Here is a 22,297-nt window from a genome sequence, read left to right as displayed (position 1 = left end):
TTACTTCCCAAATTGATGTCTTAGTTTTTGTTTGTTTGTTTGTATGTTTGTTTAAAGTATTTGCATCCATTGTTGGCCAGGGTATAGAGGTTTAGGGATTTATACTTTTCTTTGAAGAATAAGTTTGGAGTTGCTGTTGTGATGAGAAGCTGACTCCAGTGGCTCAGGTCACTGCAGTGCTTGGGTCGCTATGGGTTCAGTCCCCTGGCCCAGGCTAAGGATCCCGTGTTGCCACAACTGGGCCGTAGGTCACAGCTATGGCTTGGATGCAGTATCCGGCCGAGGAACTTCCATGTGCTGTGGGCGTAGCCATAAATAAAAAATTTAAAAAAGAGAAGTTAGAAAAATATTTTTGAAGGAAATGCCTGCCATTATGGTTTCAAAACTCGAAAGTTTATTATTCTTCAACTTTACCATTTCTACTTTTTGAAATTTATTTTAAGGAGGTAACAGACAGACTTCTAAGGACTAGGGTCCATAGGAATAGATTTTTTTCAACATTGTTTATAATTGATAATCTAAAACTGAGTAAGCATGCATTATTTCGACCAGTTCACTGTATTCTCAATCATCAGTTCCTTGAGTTACTGTGCAGCCCTGAAGTGGGATGACAGAGCTGATGACAATAATAATAGTTGTGAACATTTACTGGGTACTGTGTGCCAGCACGTTCCTCAGTGCTTCACCTAAAGTCACTCATTGTATTACCAGCACCCTAGCATGCAGTTGTCAGCCTGCAAGCGAAGACAGGATGAGCAGTGGGTCCAGGGTCCCCCTGCAGAGCCTTCTGATGTGAACACGGGCAGTCAGGCTGCAGAGATGGGCTCGCAGCACAGCACCGTAACTGCCGCAGTCTCTAGATGAGCACGGAGGCTGAGCTGCATGCTGAACAGGAAGGGTGACTCATGTCCTGTAAGTTTGGCACCTTAAGCAGCGTAGGTGTGTAAAAAGGGAAAACAGACTCTATCACATGCTGTTGGAACTGAAGCTTTTCTGGCAACTCATGATGTGACAGAGTTCCAGGGACTTGCCTTGTTGGGGGTACTGACAAAAGGCAGTGATTGAAAGTGCAAGGGTTTCTTTTCCTGCAGCCCTTTCGGTGGATGGAATTGGCCAGGTAGAAGGCAAACAGAAGGCAGCTCCTTGAGTTTGCTTCTGTCCCTCAGAATCCAGAACAGCGTCCCATCCTTACCCCTTGCTCAGTGCTGCCCCTCTTCCATAAGCAGAGTCTGTGTGTTTGGTGTTGTAGGAGGCAGTGACCTTCAAGGACGTGGCCGTGACCTTCACCGAGGAGGAGCTGGGGCTGCTGGACTCCACCCAGAGGAAGCTGTACCGGGACGTGATGCTGGAGAACTTCCGGAACCTACTCTTAGTAGGTGAGGACGGGTGCCCTGTGACTTGGTGTCCGCCCCTGGGGTGTCTTTGTGTGCGCAGTTGTTTGATGCTCTGGGATTCCTGAAATCATTCTCTGAGCTTGGGCACCTGTGAGTCCTAATAATCTCTGTGCAAGAGACAAGGTATTTCCAATGTTTCTGTCCAGGAAAAAAAAAAAATCTATCCTTTGAACTGTAAACGGTCAGATTGTGACCATTGGTTTGTCATGAAATCAGTTCAGTGAGTCGCTCCAGCTTTTTCGAAGCTTCTGCAGGCTGCCAGTTGCTGTAGCTGTTTATTAACGTGATTTCTCAGAGGTGTTTTGTGTTTTGCTTTAACAATGTATTTGTAGATAACTTCAAATTTACAGAAAATTTTTACTGATCGAAAAGTAAAAGTATACAACAAGGACATCCGTATACCTTTTACCTAGATTCACTGATAGTGACCTTTTACCCCATTAACTTTATCATTTATGTGCATATTCTTTCCATAAATATTTATGTATAAATAGGAACATTTATACTGATTATTTTTTTCTTAACCATTTGAGCGTAATTTACATACACCAGAGCCTTTTAAATACTGTAAATACTTGTGTAAATGAAGAGTTCAGGAGTCCTCTGGACAACAGTTGCAAAGCTTGGGGATCCCTGAGCCTTAATTTGGTCGGAGGACTCTCAGGACTCACCAAACGCTGGTATACTGACAGCCACACTATTACATGGACAGGCTATAGAATAAATCAGCCAAGGGAAGAGGTGCCTGGGGCAGAGTCCAGGGGAACAACAGCCCAGACTCCCAGTTGTTTTCTCCCGGGGGTGGGGGACAGCACTCACTCTCCCCATCAGTGATGGCCGACAGTGTACGCCCAGTATTGCCCACCAGGGAGGCTCCCACAAACCTTGGTGTCCAGAGCTGTAATTGCAGCTTGATCATATAGGTATGGCTGGACATCCCTGTGGCTGACCTTGTTTCCAGCCCCCCTGGAAATTAAGCTGATAAACGTGGCCCAAAGGCTCCACCATAAATCACATTTTTAAACTCTGGTGACGCCCAAAGCCTCCAGGTAAAAAAAGACACTCTTTTTTGCGGCGGCGGCGGGGGTGGGGGGGGGCTTTTTAGGGCCACACCTGCGATGTGTAGAAGTTCCTGGGCTAGGGGTTGAATCAGAGCTGCAGCTGCCAGCCTATGCCACAGCCACAGCAACACCAGATCCAAGCCACATCTGTGACCTGTACCACAACTTGTGGCAATGCTGGATCCTTAACCCACTGAGCAAGGCCAGGGGTTGAACCTACATCCTCGTGGGTGCTAGTCAGGTTCACTACCGCTGAGCCACAATGGGAACTCCAAAAAAGACACTCTTATCAGGTAGTATATTATAAGCATGTGGAAATCACATCCCAAGAGCTGAGGGCAAAAGCTTTGGGCACGGTTAATGCTTCACCGAACAGTATATTTTGTAGAAATAGGACTATTCTCTTACATAGCCCCAGTGCAGATATAATACTTTTATCCAATCTATCATTTATGCCCTAATTTTATACAGAGCCAGTTGTGTAACTTAAGGCATATTTCTGTCTCTCCAGAGCAAGATCCAGTCCAGAGTCTAGTCTGGCTGCCAGTGTCTCTTTAGTCTCCTTCAATTTGGAACATTTTCACGGCATTTCTTTGCCTTTTATGACTGTGGCATTTTTAATATTCCCTCCCCCCGTTTTTAATAAAGCATTCCTCATGTTTCCTCATAATTAGATCCAGATGATCCATTCTGGCTGGAACACTGAAGCTGGTGGTGGTGTGTCCTTTCAAGGGCGTCACACCGAGAGGCACACCATCTGTCCCTCATTGGTGATGCTTATTTTTATCACCTAGTCAAGACGTCTCATGTCCCCACTGTAAAATTTTTGTTTTGTTTCCTCTTGCAGTCATAGGGCAACACTTTGTTTTTGTTACTCGGTGAGTTTATTACATTAATAGTTGTACAATGATCATTGTAATCCAGTTTTACAGGATTTCCATCCCACACCCCCAGGGCATCCTCCCACCCCCCAAACTCTCTCCTTCGGAAACCATAAGTTTTCCAAAGTCTGTGAGTCAGTATCTGTTCTGCAAAGAAGTTCATTGTGTCCTTTTTTCAGATTTCACATGTCAGTGATAGCATTTGATGCTGGTGTCTCATCTTCTGACTGACTTCACTTAGCATGGTAATTTCTAGGTCCATCCATGTTGCTAAAAATGCCGGTATTTTGTTCCTTTTAATGGCCGAGTAATATTCCATTGTGTATATGTACCACATCTTCTCTAGCCACTCCTCTGTTGATGTTTGCATGTCTTGGCCATTGCAGATAGTGCTGCAGTGAACATTGGAGTAGATGTGTCTTTTCAAGTCATGGTTTTCTCTGGATAGCTGCCCGGGAGTGGGATTGCTGGATCAAGTGGTAGTTCTATTTTTAGTTTTCTGAGCAATCTCCATACTGTTTTCCACAGTGGGGGCAACACTTTTTTAAGACCACACAAATAAGGAGTTCTGCTGGTGGCACAGTGGGTTAAGGATCCAGTGTTGTCACTGCAGTGGCTCAGGTTACTGCTGTGGCACAGCTTTGATCCCTGGCCTGGAACTTTTGCATGCTGCAGGTGCAGCCCACCCCTGCCCCTGCAAAAAAAAAGACCAAAGGCCACACAAATATTTTCCTATAGACGTGCATACAATGATGCTTCTTGCCTTATCTGTTCTTTACTCTGATTGTTATCAAATGATAATTTTGTTTTTCTTTTCTTTATTTAACAGTTAGCAGTTGGCTTTTTTTTTCTTTTTAGGGCTACACTTGTGGCATATGGGGGTTCCCAGGCTAGGGGTAGGTAGAATCAGAGTTATAGCTGCTGGCTTATAACACAGCCATAGCAACATGGGATCTGAGCCGCATCTGCAACCCACACCACAGCTTACGGCTGGATCCTTAACCCACTGAACCAGGGATTGAACCTGCATCCTCATGGATGCTAGTCAGATTTGTTTCCGCTGAGCCACGATGGAAACTCCAAGCGGTTGGCATACTACAGTGAGCAACCATTTATTTATTTATTATTTGTAGAGACTTGTGAATTCATTTTAAAAAATGGTTTATAATTTATTACTATAATAATTTTCATGCCAAAGTTTCCCAAATCTGGCCCCCTTTAAGCTGATTCCTGGGCCCTTTTAATTTGCTCTGGAATTGTCCATTCTGTTTATTGGAGACTGGTATCTAACATCAAGATCCGGATGCTAGGGATTGTCATTGCCACTGAGGTGTCTTTGTTTCCAGGTCCTGGGGCTCTGAGCTGGGAGGTAGGGGTGTGTCGGTATGTGTACACATGTATTCATACATACACACACATACACGTACATATAACTGTGTATACATATTATAAATATTCCGTTTCATTCAAAATAAGAGAGATGTTTATTCAAATTATACTGAAACACCATTTCTCACCCATGAGAGTAGCAGAAGTTCAAAAACTTAACACTGTTTTTGGGGACCAAGCTGTGGGAAATAAAGCACTTTCATGCATTGAAAGTAGGAATGCAGCATGATACCACCCCAAAGAGAGGCATTTAACCATATCTGATCCTACTCTGGATTTACCCTTTCCCAGCAATTCACTTATAGGGATTTTCCCTGAAGATAAGAAAGGGCAAAAGAGCATTAATAGTATAGTTTGTGTAGGAAAGAAGGGAAAATAGGTAAATATGTGTGTATCTGCCAGTCTTTATAAGAAGAAACATAAGGATTAATTAGGAAATCATGAAGTTAGTTTCTTGGAAGTAGGTGGGAGGTAAAAGTGGAAAGAGGTATTCCAGAGACCCGCACTGGGCTGAATATACCATTTTGTCTAGTTTGGACTATTTTTTTCCTTTCTAGGGCCGCACCTGCAGTGTATTGAAATTCCGGGTTAGGGGTTGAATCACAACTGCAGCTGTAGGCCTGTACTGCAGCTTGCAGCAACCCTGGGTCCCCAACCTCACTGAGTGAGGCCAGGGATCAAACCTGCATCCTCACAGACACTATGTTGAGTTCTTAACCCACGGAGCCATAGCAGGAACTCCTAGTTTGGACTTTTGAGAATATGTTAGTTCAACATATTCTAAAAAGTAAATAAGAATGCAAAGGGATGGTGATCTCAAACTCAAAGAAAAACGAAACCAATGAAGGTAACACCTTACCACGTTGCAGAGAAAAGGAATTCACAGAGAGCTGAGGAACAGAGTATATAACTATATACCCTTAGTTTTAGGTACGAGGAGGGGGATGGGAGAAAGAATTGTGATCCTGAACACTTTTTAGTGGATTCATTTATTGCGATAAGGAAAAAGCAATCCTGAAACTATTTTAGATGCATTACAGGTGCCAAGGCAATTCAGTGAAGAAAGTATAGTATTTTTGACAGATGGTGCTAAAATATTTGGACGTCTATATGCATAAACTTGCTTGCCTTACACCTCCAAAAAATTAATTAAAAATGAATAAGAGACCTAATGTAAAATGCAAAGGTATGAAACTTCTAGAAGGAAACAGGAGAAAATCGTCACGACCTTGGGTTAGGCAAAGAGTTCTTAGGTATGATACCAAAAAACATGATTCAGAAAAGGAAAAAAAAAAATGTTGGGGAGTTCCCTTGTGGTGCAGTGGGTTAAGGACCTAGTGTTGTCACTGCTATGGCTCAGGTTACTGCTGTGGTGCAGTTTTGATCCCTGGCCCAGGAACTTCCACATGCCGTGAACATGGCAAAAAGGAAAAAAATACGTACATGTTGGACTTGGTCAAACTTTAAAACTTATGCTCTCCTTGCCTTTTTTTTTTTTTTTTTTTTTTTTTTTTACAGGGAATCAGCCCTTCAAACCAGAGCTTATATTCCAATTGGAGAGAGAAGAAATGCTTTTGATGTTGGAGACAGAAATCCAGAGAGGTAGGTGTTCGGGTGAAAACCTTCCAGCAGTGACCCAGCCAGAGAGCCCTTCCTAAGACACTGGTCAAAACATCTCAGGCTCTGGTGTCTGTCTCCTCACCCCACCAGCGTTCCGCATTCTGATTCATTCTGCCGCAGCTGCACTGCCCCATTGCTGCTCATCAGACCTGTATAATTATGCTTCTCCTTCAGGTTGCTTGGCTTGCTTTGCTCTTTCCCTTGATCAGGTGAGTCGGTTAATACGTGCACAATCATCACTGCCTTCTGTTCTCCTTGAGGCAGCTAAAAGGGGTAGAATAACTCAGGCTGATGGAGGGATACTCCAGAATGTTGTTCGTCACCTGAGGATTGCCTGTCGTATTCTGACTGTTGAGGTGTCATTGAGTATTCGTAGGTAGGTCGCAGTTATTCCAAAGATTAAGAAGAGCCAGTCGAATGAAGGAAGTACCAAAAATCATCAATGCCAATGTTATAATTGACCCTTCTCATGCAGCAATTTCAAGTGAGACACTCTTGCATTAACTTCCTCATTATTCTATGAGGAAGAATAATTCCCATTATTCCCAAGTGGCCTCTTGACCTAGCCGCAGTTTTTAAAATTTTTTATTCAATTTATTTAAATACAAAACCAAAAATAGTTCACCTATTCCTCCCCAACCCCTGCCTCTTGAAACCAACAGTCTGTTCTTTGTATCTGTGAACTTGTGTGTGTGTGTGTGTGTGTGTGTTAGATCCCACGTATAAGAGAGATTGAGTGGTATTTATCTTTTTCTGTCTGATTTATGCCCTCAAGATCTATCCATATTGTTGCAAATGGCAAGATTCCATTCTTATTTATGGCTGAATAGTGTGTGTGTATCTCATATTTTCTTTATTTCTCCCTGTTGGACACTTAGGTTGTTTCGTCATCTTGACCACTATAAGTAATACCGCAGTGCCCATGGGGGTTCATGTATCTTTTCAAGTTAGTGTTTTCATTTTCTTCAGATAAATGCACAGAAGTAGAATTGCTGAATCATATGGTAGTTCTATTTTTACCTTTTTGAAGAACCTCCATACTGATTTCCATAGTGGCTACACCAACTTACATTCTCACCAGGAGTGTACAAGGGGTCCCTTTTTCCCACATCCCTGCCAGCATTTATTACCAATAGTCTTTTTGATAATAGCCATTCTAACAAGTGGGAGATGATATTGCATTGTGGCTTTGGTTTGCATTTCCCTGATGATAAATGTTTTTTAGCATCTTTTTATGTTGGCTGTTTTTATGTCTTCTTTGGGAAAATGTCTATTCAGATCTTTTGCTCAGTTTTTTTTATTGGATTGTTTATTTTTTGTTTTGATGAGTGAGTTCTTTATTTTGGATATTAGCCCCATTTGCAAATATTTTTTTCCCATTCAGTAGTTTGCCTTTTCATTTTATCATTGGTTTCCTTTGCTTTGCAGAAGCTTTTTAGTTTGATGGTGTCCCATTTGTTTGTTTTTGCTTTTATGGCTTTTGGTTTTGATACTATTATGTTTATCCTTGATTTTGTTAATGTGGTATATCATACGTGCGATTTACAACTGTCAAACCATACTGCATTCCTAGGATAAATCCCACTTGATTGTGGTGTATGGGCCTTTTAATGCATTGTTAAATTCAGTTTGCTAATGTTTTGTTGAGGGTTTTTGCGTCATGTTCATTGGGAATATTGGCCTGTAATTTTCTTTTTGAAGTAGAATTGCCAAGTTGGACATGTATGTGGGTCCAAACATTTTAGTAATGTTTCCTGAGTCCTCAGACTCTGATGTCCAAAGCCATTGTCACAGAGTTCTCTGGTGGCCTAGCAGTTAGGGATCCAGCATTGTCACTGCTGTGGTTTGGGTCACTGCTGTGGCACAGGCTCCATCCCTGGCTTGGGAATTTCTGTATGCCATGGGTCCGACCGACCGACCAACGAACCAAACAGAAACCCAATCTAGATGTCTTTGGATACTAGTGATTTTATTTCTGTGGAATAAATTACCCAGTGACTCAGAGATTCAAAGAGAAAAACTGTCCTCACTTAACTTTAACTTTGGAGTTGTAAGAAAGAGAGACAGAAATACGCCCTATTAACTTTCTTGCAGCCTTTGGGAGCTGATTTAATTGACTTGGGCAAAGAAACCTTTTGTTTTTTTAAAGTTTTTTTATTACGGTTGATTTACAATGTTTTGTCAATTTCTGCTGTATAGTAAAGTGACCCCGTCATACATACATAAACACTCTTTTTTTCACATTATCTTCCATCATATTCTATCACAAGTGATTGGATATAGTTCCCTGTGCTTTACAGCAGGACCTCATTGCTTATCAGTCTAAATGCAATAGTTTACATCTATTAACCTCAAACTCCCAGTCCATCCCACCGCTTCCCCTTGGCAACCACAAGTCTGTTCTCCATGTCTGCGAGTCTGCTTCTGTTCTGTAGACAGGTTCATCTGTGCCACATTTTAGATCCCATGTGTAAGTGATATCATATGACACTTGTCTTTCTTTTTGGTACTTACTTCACTCAGTAAGAGAATCTCTAGATCCATCCATGATACTGCAAATGGTGTGATTTTTTTTTTTTCTTTTTTCTTTTTAGGGCTTCCCTAGCAGCATATGGAGGTTCCCAGACTAGGGTCGAATCAGAGCTGCTGCTGCCAGCCTATACCACAGCCATAGCAATGCAGGATCTGAGCTGCATCTGCAACCTACACCACAGCTCATGGCAATCCACTGAGCAGGGCCAGGGATTGAACCCACAGCCTCATGGTTCCTAGTCAGATTCGTTTGCGCTGCACCACGACTGAAACTCCTGTTTTGTTCTTTTTAGGGCTGAGTAGTATTCCACTGTGTATACATACCACATCTTATCCATTCATCTGTCCATGGACATTTAGGTTGTTTCCAAGTCTTGGCTATTGTGAGTAGTGCTGTAGTGAACACAGGGGTGCTTGTATCTTTTGGAATGAAAATTTTGTACCAGATACATGCCCAGGAGTAGAATTGCTGGATCATACGGTAATTCTGTATTTAGTTTTCTGAGGAACCTCCATGCTTTTTCCATAGTGGTTTTACCAGTTTACATCCCACCAGTGGTGTAGGAGGGTTTCCTTTGCCCTACACCCTCTCTAGCACATGCTATTTGTAGACTTAATGATAGTGTGAGGTGGTACCTCCGTGTAGTTTTGATTTGCATTTCTCTAATAATTAGTGATGTTGAGCATTTTTTCATGTGTCTGTTGGCCATCTATACATCTTCTCTGTAGAAATGTCTGTTTAGGTCTTCTGCCCATTGCTTGTTTTTTTTGGTTTTTTTTGTTTTTTTTTTGCTGTTGAGTTATATGAGTTTGTATATTTTGGAGATTAATCCCTTGTCGGTTGCATTGTTTGCAACTATTTTCTTCCATAGGTTGTCTTTTTTTGTTGTTGTTGTTGTTTTGTTTTTGTTTTTGTTTAATGGTTTCCTTTGCTTTACAAAAGCTTCTAAGTGTGATTAGGTCCCATTTGTTTATTTTTGTTTTTATTTCTATTACCTTGAGAGACTGAGCTGAGAAAATATTTATGGTTGATGTCAGAGAATGTTTTGCCAGTGTTCTCTTCTAGGAGTTTTATGGTATCTTGTCTTAACGTTTAAGTTTTTAAGCCATTTTGAATTTATTTTTGTGTATGGTGTTGAGGGTGTGTTCTAGTTTCATCTATTTACATGCAGCTGTCCATTTTTCCCATTTTGTATTCTTGCCTTTTATGTCAAAGATTAATTGACTCTAGGTGTCTGGGTTTATTTCTGGGTGCTCTATTCTGTTCCATTGGTCCGTATGTCTGTTTTTGTACCAGTACCACACGGAACTGATTACTGTAGCTTTGTAGTATTGTCTGAATTCTGGGAGAGTTATGCCTCCTGCTTGTTTTTTTTTTCCCCTCAGGCTTGCTTGGCAATTCCGTGTCTTTTATGGTTCCATATAAATTTTTGCATTGTTTGTTCTTAGTTCTGTGAAAGATGTCCTGGGTAATTTGATAAGGATCACATTAAATCTGTAGATTGCTTTGGAGAGTATGACCACTTTACAATATTTTTTTTTTTTTTTTTTTTGTCTTTTTGCTATTTCTTGGGCCGCTCCCGCGGCACATGGAAGTTCCCAGGCTAGGGGTCCAATCGGAGCTGTAGCCACCAGCCTACGCCAGAGCCACAGCAACGCAGGATCCGAGCCGCGTCTGCAACCTACACCACAGCTCACGGCAACGCCGGATCGTTAACCCACTGAGCAAGGGCAGGGACCGAACCCGCAACCTCATGGTTCCTAGTCGGATTCGTTAACCACTGCGCCACGATGGGAACTCCCCACTTTACAATATTAATTCTTCCAGTTCAAAAGCGTGGGACATCTTTCCATTTCTTTGAGTCCCCTTTAATTTCCTTGATGAAAGCTTTATAGTTGTGAGTGTATAAGTCTTGCACCTCCTTGGTCAGGTTTATTCCTAGGTAATTTTTCAGAAATGCAATCCATTTCTGAATATTAATCTTGTATCTTGCTACTTTGCTAATTCTGTTGATCAGTCAAGTGGTTTTGTTGAGGAGTCCTTAGGGCTTTCTGTGTATAGTATTGTGTCATCTGCATAGAGTTACTCTTATATACCTCTTCTTTCTAATTTGAATACCTTTTGTTATTCTTTTTTTTTTTTTTTTTTTTTTTGTCTTTTTGTCTTTTGTTGTTGTTGTGGTTGTGGTTGTTGCTATTTCTTGGGCCGCTCCCGCGGCATATGGAGGTTCCCAGGCCAGGGGTTGAATCGGAGCTGTAGTCACCGGCCTACGCCAGAGCCACAGCAACGCGGGATCCGAGCCGCGTCTGCAACCTACACCACAGCTCACGGCAACGCCGGATCGTTAACCCACTGAGCAAGGGCAGGGATCGAACCCGCAACCTCATGGTTCCTAGTCGGATTCGTTAACCACTGCGCCACGACGGGAACTCCCTCTTTTTTTTTTTTTTTTTTTGTCTGATTGCTGTGGCTGGGACTTCCAATACTGTGTTGAATAAAATTGGTAAGAGTGGGCATCCTTGTTTTGTTCGAGATTTTAGCTGAAAGGCTTTCAACTTTTCTCATTGAATATTATATTGGCTGTGAGTTTGCCATGAATGGCTTTTATTATATTAAGATATGTTCCCTCTAAACCCACTTTGGTAAGAGTTTTTATCACGAATGGGTGTTGGACTTTGTCACACGCTTTTTCTATTGAGATGATCATGTGGTTTTTGACTTTTGTTAATGTGGTGAAGTTGATTGATTTGTGTGTGTTGAAACATTCTTGTGAACTTGGAATGACTCTCGCTTGGCCATGATGTATGATCTTTTATATATGTTGTTGAATTTGGTTGGTTAAAATTTTATTGAGAATTTTTGCATTTATATTCATTAAAGATATTGGCCTGTAGTTTTTGTTTTTTGTTTTTTGTTTTTTGTTTTTTTTTGGTAGTATCTTTGTCTGGTTTTGGTATTAGGGTGATGGTGGCTTCATAGAATGTCTTCGAGAGTGTTCCTTCTTCAGTCTTTTAGAGAAGTTTAAGAAGGATGGATATAAGTTTTTTGTATGTTTGATAGAATTCTTCTGTGAAGCCATCTGGTCATGGACATTTGTTTGTAAGGAGTGTTCTTATTACATGTTCAATTTCATTTCTAGTGAAATTTCATTTCATTTATTGCATATTCAATTTCATTTTATTTGTAGGGAGTGTTTTTATTACATATTCAATTTTGTTTCTGTTTAAATGATCTATTTCTTCTGGATTCCATTTTGGTGGGCTGTATGTCTCTAGAAAGTTGTCCATTGCTTCTAGGTGGTCAAATGGGTTGGCATGTAATTGTTTCTAGTATTCTCTAGTGGTTTTTAGTATTTCTTTAGTATCCATTGAGATTTCTCCTTTTTCATTTCTTACTTTGTTTGTTTGGGTTCTCTTTCTGTTCTTCTTGGTGAGTTTGGCCAGAGGTTTGTCAATTTTGTTTATCCTTTCAAAGAACCAGCTCTTGGGTTCATTGATTTTTTTCTGTTATTTTTTGAATCTTTATTATTGATTTATTCTCTGATATTTACGATTTCCTTCCTTCTGCTGACTTTAGGTTTTATTTGTTCTTTTTTTTTTTTTCTAATTCTTCTAGGTGGTAGGTTAAGTTGTCAATTTGAGATGTGTCTTTTTTTTTTGCTACTTTTTTTTTTTTTTTTTTGTCTTTTTGTCCTTTTAGGGCCGCACCCACAGCATATGGAGGTTCCCAGGCTAGGGGTTGAATCAGAGCTACAGCTGCCGGCCTACACCACAGCTACAGCAACATGGGATCTGAGCCATGTCTGTGACCTACACCAGAGCTCACGGTAATGCCGGATCCTTAACCCACTGAGCACAGCCAGGGATCAAACCTGCGTCCTCATGGATGTTAGTCAAATTCATTTCTGCTGAGCCATGACTGGAGCTCCTTGCAGTATTTTTTAATTTCCCTTTTGATTTCCTGTTGACCCATTGGTTTTTTAGTAGCATGTTGTTTAGTCTCTATGTTGTCAGTTTGTTCTCATTTCTTTTCCTGTGGTTGATTTCTAGTTTCATGCCATTGTGGTCAGAGAAGATACTTAAAATAATTTCTATACTCTTGAATTTGTTGAGGTTAGTTTTGTGTCCCAGCATGTGGTCACTCCTTTAGAATGTTCCATGTGCACTTGAAAAGAATGTATATTCTGACTTTTTTGGATGTGATGTCCTGAAAATATTCAATTAAGTCTAACTGTTCTATTGTGTCATTTAGGGTCTCTGTTGCCTTATTGATTTTCTGTCTAGAGGATCTGTCCACTGATGTGAGTGGGGTGTTAAAATATCCTACTATTATTGTATACCCATCAGTTTTTCCTTTTATGTCTGTTAATATTTATTGTATGTATTTGGCTGCTCCTATATTAGGGGCATATATATTGGCGAGTGTAATATCCTCTTCTTGAAGTGATCCTTTTATCATTAAATAGTGCCCTTTGTCTTTCTTTATGGTCTTTGCTTTAAAGTCTATTTTGTCTGATATAAGTATTGCGACTTCTGCTTTCCTGTCATTTCCATTCTCATGAAATATCTTTTTCCATCCCTTCACTTTCAGTTTATATGTGTACTTTGCCCTAAGATGAGTCTTTTATAGGCAGCATAGTGTAGGCTCTTATTTTTTTTTATCCAGTCTGCTACTTTGTGTCTTTTGAATAGAGCATTCAGTCCATTGACATTTAAGGTAATTTTTTTTGGTCCTTTTGTCTTTTCTAGGGCCACACCTGTGGCATATGGAGGTTCCCAGGCTAGGAGTCCAATTGGAGCTGTAGCCACCGGCCTATGCCACAGCCACAGCAACTTGGGATCTGAGTCACATCTGTGACCTACACCACAGCTCACAGCAATGCCAGATCCTTAACCCACTGAGTGAGGCCCAGGGATCGAACCTACAACCTCACGGTTCCTAGTTGGATTTGTTAACCACTGCACCACAGTGGAACTCCTTGAGAAATTCTTATGTCAGAAATTATGTCCAGATTTGTATTGAAACATGTGCTTTGTAAGAAATTGGGCTTTGACTAGCAAGCTGCTTTCATATTTTGAAGCTGCCACATCAGTCCCAAAAGATATGACTCTTTTTTTTTTTTTTTTTTTTTGGCTTTTTAGGGCCATACCTGGGGCATATGGAAGTTCCCAGGCTAGAGTTAGAATCAGAGATGCAGCTGCCAGCCTACGCCACAGCCATAGCAACGCAGGATCTGAGCCCCATCTGTGAACTACACCACAGCTCACAGCAACACTGGATCCTTAACCCACTGAGTGAGGCCAGAGATTGAATCCTCATGAACACTAGTCAGGTTTATAACCCACTGAACCACAGTGGGAACTCCCAAAAGACATGACATATTGAACTGTGTCTTTATGGATATACATTGAGTGTTTTTGATGATACCAGAAGTAAACTGTAAGCATTTGTGATTAACTCTAGTCCAAACTGCTCACATATAAGCTATTTACTGTATTTGACATGCTTCTTATTGCATGTCACATCACTTCATCTTTAGGTGACAAAATATTAATGTAGTAACTGAAAAGTTCAGTTTTGAGAAACCAGAGACATCACTAAACATTTTTTTAAAGTACTGGCATGAGTACCTACACTTTAGGTAAAGTGTTACCCTGCAGTCAGTTTACTGCCTCAGAGCCTGAGGCCACACAATCGTCAGTGTGGTCTTTTTTTTTTTTTTTTTAAGTCAGGGTTATGGAGTTCCCACTGTGGTACACAGGGTTAAGAATCTGACTGCAGCAGCTTGAGTTGCTGCAGAGATGTGGGTTCGATCCCTGGCCAGGTGTAGTGGGTTAAGGATCTAGTGTTGCTGCAGTAATGGTGTAGGTTGCAGCTGCAGCTCGGATTCAGTCCCTGACCCAGAAACTTCCATATGTCGTGGGTGAGGCCATTAAAATAATAATAATAATAAAAGTTGTGGTTAGGGTGGGGCTGCAGGTAAGATTTTGTACCAGAAAAACTACACCTTTCAAAGATTATTTGAAAAATAAAAGACATGGCTCATAAGATTCTTGTGACCTTTGCTTTTCCCATCAGCAAGTGGCATCTGAGTGTAGCACCACTTCTCATTCAGCCTTTCAACTTTACAGTAAAACTGCAATCCCCAGTTCCTTTCCTATGAAAAATAACTGACCTATATGTGCCTGTTTAGTTCTGTGAGTGAGAGTGCTTCGGACTCTGACTTGTTCATTCTATGCTTATAGAACAACTCTGTTCCCTAGGAGTGTTGCAGGCAGTGAGGCTAAAGCAGTGGACATAGCAAAGTGCTTGTCCTTGTGGGTAATCCATTCCAGAGTGCAGAGACAGGAATACACAGTAGAGAGGAAGAATTAGTATGTTTGAGGGTAATATTCATGATAGGATTTAAAAAATCCTTCAGGATCCCATCGTGGCTCGGTAGTGTCCGTGGGAATGGGGGTTCAATCCCTGCCCTCCCTCACTGGGTTAAGGATCCGGTGTTGTTGCCAGCAGCAGCATAGGTCGCAGATGTGGCTTGGATCTGATGTTGCTGTGGTGTAGGCCTGCATCTCCAGCCCTGCATCAGCCCTTAACCCAGGAACTTCCATATGCCACAGGTGGGACTGTAAAAAGAAGAAGAAATCCTCTTCCACTGCTTTTTCTTTTTTTTTCTTCCGGATACTAAAAGAGAATGAACATACCACCAGGTGTTAGGAGAGTGCATGTTATTGTTCAACTCTCTTTACTCCTCAGGGAGTAAGTATATTTCTCACCAGGATTGAAGATCTGCTATCTGCTTATAATCAGAGCTTTAACAGCTGTGGAACAAGCCATTTCCGCCCAAACACGCCCATCTTCAGCCCTTCCAGTGCCTCAGATTTTCTAAACATTAAAGTACTTTTCCACAAAATGACACATGCCAAAGTCGGCCTTCATTGAGTTTTGTTTGAGAGTTGCGTTGAGTTACCATGAAACCTACCTGTGCTTTCCTCCCTCAGCCTCCATTATTTCCTGATGTCTTCGGAGTTGAATTCTGTGACAGTGCTTCACATTCTGACCTGCACCATGGCCCTTGAGAGTTGCAGAGTATCTTTTGAAAGGAGTTTTGACTGATAGTGATTTACAGTGACTTCGTAAAGCCTACTGTTCTCATGAAGATAAATAACTCATTATAGTTGGCCATATCATACCTCAAACATAGGTGAAAGATCTGCGTTTACCTTTGTCTGCACAGCATTTAACACACAATCATCTTAGAAACAAAGGCATTACCATGCCATGTGCCAGAGGAAAAAACAGGAAAGGGTACTGTCAGAGTAAAAAGCATTTGTCCTCTTGAAACCGTATTTCCAATCTGAGCCTGTGCCCTTCTGTTTTCTCCTTGGATCTCCAGGCAGCCTGTGATAACCCCATGGTCATGTGTATATGGTTTAACTAGGCCTTTTGAACAGGGCCACCATCTTCGATGTCCAGATTGTGTTGCAAAGCCCTGATTTTGAGGCATAGAGATAACCCAAATTCTGTGGATCCAAATTATTGTCCTGGTGTGCCAAAGATGAGCCATTTTCTAGGTATTGTCAGAGGTATTAACATGAATTTTCCTCTAATTTATTGAAGTTTCATGTCATGATCTAAGTCCAAAATCTTGACGTCTCTGATTAAAAGTATTCACTGCACACATATCTGAATTCTCTTTATTCTTATAGGCACCAAGAGTCATCATAGTCTGGAAAGTGTTCAAGAAGTGGGATTAAGCTGCCTTTTTCCCAAAGAGCTTTCAGTGTGGCAGACCTGGCAACAAAGTACCCGTGAGTTAACCAGGTGTCAAGATTCCATGAAACAGTTTCAAGGGAATATTTCTCAGTTGCAAAAACAAGGTGATTCCCCCTGCCAGGTTTGGGCAGGAATACCAATTCAGACTTCTGAAGATGAGAATTGTGTATTGACTCATATAGATGATTCCAATTACATAAAAAATCAAGAATTTCCCTCTTGGAGAGCCCAGCATTCTTGGAGGAAACTGTATCTTACAGAGTCACATAATCATCCATGCAGGTGTCAACAAATTTCCATGAAAAATAATGTGTGTAAGTCTGCCATCAGTTGGCTCTCACATCACAGTGATAATCTGGGTGTCCCCAGAACAGAAAAAAACTATAGCTGCCATGACTGTGGAGAGGATATCATGAAGGTTTCATTGCTTAATGAAGACTTAATTCAAACAGGGCAAAAGCCCTACCCCAGGAATGAGTACCGAAGCGCCTTCAGCAATGACTCTGGCTCTGAAGTTCATCAGCAGTTGCACTTAGAAGGGAAGCCGGATGCATACAGTCCGTGTGGAAAGGACTGTGGTTATAGTTGTGTTCTTTACATTCATCAGAGTGTTCATAGAGGAGGTGATTGTGTTTTGGGGAGTTCACACCTGCAACCCCCTCAGGAAGGACCTGCGGAGGAGAAGCCGTGCAAACGTGAACATGGCGACCTCCATCAGCGCTCCTCCCCTGACGCTTACGAACTCACTCACACAGGAGAGGCTCCCTGTAGATGCAACACTTATGAGAAAGCCTTCAGGCATCGCTTAGACCTTCCTAGTACATGCAGGGTCCATACTGAGGAGGAACCCCAGGAATTTGAGGAGAATGGGAATGTCTTTAATCCGAGTTCTTGTCTTCAAGCCCATCAGAAAATTCACACTGAAGAGAAAGTGTACACAGATGTGGAGTGCGAGACAGGCTGCATTTGTGACCCAGATGGTAACATTCAGCACAGAGTTCATGTGGGAGGGATTCCCTATAATCTGAGGAGTGTGGTAATGGCTTCAGTCTGGCCTCACGTTTTCAAGACCTTCACATAGTCCACACTAGGGAAGAACCATATAAACATTACGCATGTGGTAACAGCTTCAGCCAAAATTCCTATCTTCAAGATCATCAGAAAATTCACATCAGGGAGAAAACTTATAAAGAGTACGGGAATGGCTTCAACTGGAATTCCAAACATAAGGACCATCAGAGAGTCCACACTGGAGAGAAGCCATACAAATGTAACACATGTGGCAAAGGCTTCAGCCACAGGTCAGTTCTTAATGTTCATCAGAGAGTCCACACGGGAGAGAAACCTTATAAATGTGAGGAGTGTGATAAGGGATTCAGTCGGAGTTCATACCTTCAAGCCCATCAGAGAGTCCACACTGGAGAGAAGCCCTACAAGTGTGAGGAGTGTGGGAAGGGCTTCAGCCGCAATTCATACCTTCAAGGCCACCAGAGGGTCCACACTGGAGAGAAGCCATACAAGTGTGAGGAGTGTGGGAAGGGCTTCAGTCGGAGTTCACACCTTCAAGGCCACCAGAGAGTCCACACAGGAGAAAAACCATTCAAATGTGAGGAATGTGGGAAGGGCTTCAGCTGGAGCTTTAATCTTCAGATTCATCAGAGGGTTCACACAGGAGAGAAGCCCTATAAATGTGGAGAATGTGATAAGGGTTTCAGTAAGGCCTCAACTCTGCTGGCCCATCAGAGAGTCCACACAGGAGAGAAGCCCTACCAATGTGATGAGTGTGGTAAGAGCTTCAGTCAGAGATCATACTTGCAAAGCCATCAGAGTGTCCACACTGGAGAGAGACCTTATATATGTGAGGTATGTGGGAAAGGCTTCAGCCAGAGAGCCTATCTTCAAGGTCATCAAAGGGTCCACACTAGAGTGAAGCCATATAAATGCGAGATGTGTGGGAAGGGCTTTAGTCAGAGCTCACGCCTTGAAGCACATCGGAGGGGCCACACAGGAGGGAAACCATATAAGTGTGAGGTGTGCACGAAGGGGTTCAGTGAGAGTTCACGCCTTCAGGCACATCAGCGGGTCCACACAGAAGGAAGGCCCTATAAATGTGAACAGTGCGGCAAGGGTTTCAGTGGGTTTTCAAGTCTTCAAGCCCACCACAGAGTCCACACTGGGGAAAAACCATACAAATGTGAGGTGTGTGGAAAGGGCTTCAGTCAGAGATCAAACCTTCAGGCTCATCAGAGAGTCCACACAGGAGAGACGCCCTACACATGTGATGCGTGTGGTAAGGGTTTCCGTTGGAGCTCAGGTCTCCTAATTCATCAAAGAGTCCACAGTGATGATAAATTCTATAAAAGTGAAGAGTACAGTCAAGCTTACCCTTCATCAGAGGATCCATACAGAAAGGAAGTTCTGTAAAATGGTCTTCTAGTTGGTCCTCAAGTCCTCAGAGGGGAGCTGAAGTTTTCCATTCACTCGAATTCTTACAGAAAAACAATAATTTCTTTCGTGAGAATGTAATGTTTCTGCCCGACACCGACATTCACAGTCGTCAGGAGCCTGCAGAGCCGAGAGAGCCAACGAGAAGGGTTCCAGAGGGATTTGGTGAGAACTTTAACGTCAGTCATTGTTCCTGAGTTTAATCATTCGCGCCAGGGTTTATAAAGGGTATGGTCAGAATTTTTAACAAAAGTACAGTGATGAGCATCCGTCACGCCGTGTCCACTGGAATGTAAGCTTATGGAGAGAAGGGGCTTCCTGCATTGCTACGTCTCCCAAACCGTGACACTGCACACCTCAGTGTAGGTCCTCAGTACTTTTTGCTAAATGATTACAAGTGTGTAAAGATGTTGTGTTTGAAAATTTATTACGCTACTTCCCCCCCAAAAAAAAATCATTTTAAACTGGATTTGGAAGAGGAATCCTGCATATGACCCTGATATAAGCACTTCAATACTATTTGAAATACTATTTGAAATGTAGAACATGGGCTGCACTGCAGTCCGAAATTACACGAACTTGGTTCTAACCCTGTGGGGATTGGTTCTCTCCCTTTGTCCCTCATAGACAGGGATGTGCTGAATTTCTTAGCATTTGGTCTCTTTCTCTACAGTCTACTGTCTGTTTCAGTGTAGCTGTGTGTGTGTGTGTGTGTGTGTGTATACCTGTGTGCACTTTAAATGACAGTACAACTGATAAAACAGTGTTTCTGGTTAACTTTGCAAAAATGGAACGCTGCATTTTATATAATTTTTACTCCTGCCCTGTGTGTTAAGGCAGAGTTTTACTGTAATATTTTGAAAGTGTCAGAAATTATTTACCAAGGAAAAATACTTTCTTAATAAATGTCAAAATTACAGTACTTGGTTTTTCAGTCTCCGTATCTGCGTCAAAGTCCTTTTGATCTAAGTTATAGCCCTTGCCCAATTTGCACCCTGTTAGGCAGGATTTGTGACAAGTTTGGAGGACTTTATCAAGTTTTATACCCCCATACTTCTTCCACTCACACAAAGAAAGGAAAAATTCTTGAATTTTTCAAAATATTTTTTCAAACATATTGATTATTAAGATAGGATTTCCTTTTACTTACTAGTCTGTACCTTCAAGAATAATGAATTGTTGTTGGAGGCAGTGAAAAACTCAAGTCTGTTAGAGAAGAGTCGTGTAGTATGTATCAAAATGTAAAGTCTGGAAATTGTAGAATAATAATTTATGATAAAGCACTTTTAACTGAAAAGATGTGTATATGAAGGTAATTTTTAAAATTAGAAATTAATAAGTTTATGGAGTTCCCACTGTGGTGCAGCGGGTTAAGGATCTGGTGTTGTCTCTGAGGGAGCCTGGGTTCAGTCCCCAGCCTGGTGCAGTGGGTTAAGTATCCAGCATTGCTGCAGCTGTGGCATAGGTCGCTGCTACAGCTCAGATTCAGTCCCTGTCTGGGAACTTCCATATCCCACAGGGGTGGCCGAAAAAAGAAAAAAAATACTGAGTTTAGATAAATTTCTCTGTGTTCCTGAAATTAAAAGCTACAGAAAGTATGGAATCAATCTAAAATGACAAAAGGATCATGCATTTGTTTAAAAAACCACAGATTGTGCCTCTTAATAGCCAGTTAAGTCTGTATACATAAACATTCACATATATGCTTAATACTCTGTGAAGGATTACTTACTATCATGTATACAGTGGTTTTCTGTGACAAGCAAAATTTTGGCTTAGTTTCTTTTTGTACTTATTTTTTAAAATTCACAATTAACATTTACTAATTTTACCAAAGCAATAAACTACTGAAATACTGCCCCTTTATAACTAAGAACTCTTAATGGGGTTGCTGTATTTCATTTGATGACATTATGGCCAAAATTAAAGAATAAAACACCTGAAGTTAATTTTCAGAAGTCTTTAGAGGATACCGGTAAATTAGGTGTCCGCAGCTTTTCCTTTCCATAAAATTTCTTTAGGTCTCAAAGCCTATGCAGCCTTAAGTGTCCTAGCACAATTCAGTAGTAGCATAAATTGGAGCCCCATAGTTTTTCTGTCACATTTCCCCCTGTTGGATGAATGGGGTGAACAACACACTGGCTTAACCTGGCTTCCAAATTGCTAGTTCAGTTTTCACAGTATCAGCAGAAATTTAGGGCTTCAAATGAATTTGTCTTTTTTTTTAATTATTATTTTTTGGGGCTGTACCTGTGGCATTTGGAGGTTCCCAGGCTAGGAGTCAAATCAGAGCTGTATGTAGCTCCTGGCCCTGTGCCACAGCCACAGCCACACAGGATCCTTAACCCACTGAGCAAGGCCAGGGATCGAACCTGCATCCTCATGGATGCTAGTCAGGTTCATTTCCACTGAGCTAGGAGGGTAACTCCTCAAATGCATTTCTTTACTGCTATCACTTCCAAGGGAACTTCATGAGAGCTCATGATGGTTGTATCAGTTAGGACGCTTTTGGGTGTAGGTAACAGTGTAACTCAGAGTTGCTTAACCCAAAAATATTTCTCAGTTCCTTTAAATGAAAAGATACAGGAAGGGTAAGACTTGGGTCCGGGCCAGTCAAGGGATCTTTACATTGCTTTTCTTTAATTATCTCGCCTTGGTCCCGTTATGTCTTGGCTTTGATTGGCGGCTGTCTTCAAACACTCGTCTGCAGTTTGCTCATAAGATGACTGTATCGCCTGCTTTTTTGTTTACAGCCCAAGAAATAGCTCTCATTTTTAGTGCTGAGTAGTCCTAGCTCCCAAACTACATCAGGTCTCTGACCTCTGCAGTCGCTACTCAAGACGAAGACTAAGGCAAGAGAAGAAGGGTCAACACTGGTCCCCATAAGAAGGCTACTTGCTCTTCGTGACCAACAGAAGCAGGCCACATAGGGAAAGGGCAAGTGCAGAGGGGTGGCCAAGAGCTGAAGGTGGAGCGAGACCATTGAGAAAAACCCTCCAGCACTCCAGCTCCCACCCTTGTATAAGGTGACGTGAGGAAAATCTGAAACAGTTGTACTGCCTGTAACTATTCCAACAGCAGAATCCAGTTTCCTCATAATTCCTGAGCAGACCAATTTGACGCCCACCCTGACATCCCACAAAAAGAGAGGTGCCCAGTTCCAGACAAAATACTGTTTACTTCCATCTCTATTGTTCAATA

At 41.7% G+C, this 22,297-nt stretch overlaps 1 protein-coding gene across 1 annotated transcript in view; it reads left to right on the top strand.

Annotated features, from left to right (window-relative positions):
* Positions 1–22,297, top strand: part of ZNF112 (zinc finger protein 112) — a 69,083-nt gene that overhangs the window by 9,278 nt on the left and 37,508 nt on the right. The window contains 5 exon segments of the mRNA XM_021097547.1: positions 1,250–1,376; positions 6,244–6,327; positions 16,585–17,673; positions 17,676–19,073; positions 19,206–19,261. Coding sequence (XP_020953206.1) covers positions 1,250–1,376; positions 6,244–6,327; positions 16,585–17,673; positions 17,676–19,073; positions 19,206–19,261 — 2,754 coding nt within the window.

The sequence above is a fragment of the Sus scrofa genome, chromosome 6, assembly GCF_000003025.6.
Source record: "Sus scrofa isolate TJ Tabasco breed Duroc chromosome 6, Sscrofa11.1, whole genome shotgun sequence".
In the NCBI taxonomy this organism is placed as follows: domain Eukaryota; kingdom Metazoa; phylum Chordata; class Mammalia; order Artiodactyla; family Suidae; genus Sus; species Sus scrofa.
This window is presented reverse-complemented; position numbering and strand designations above follow the sequence as displayed.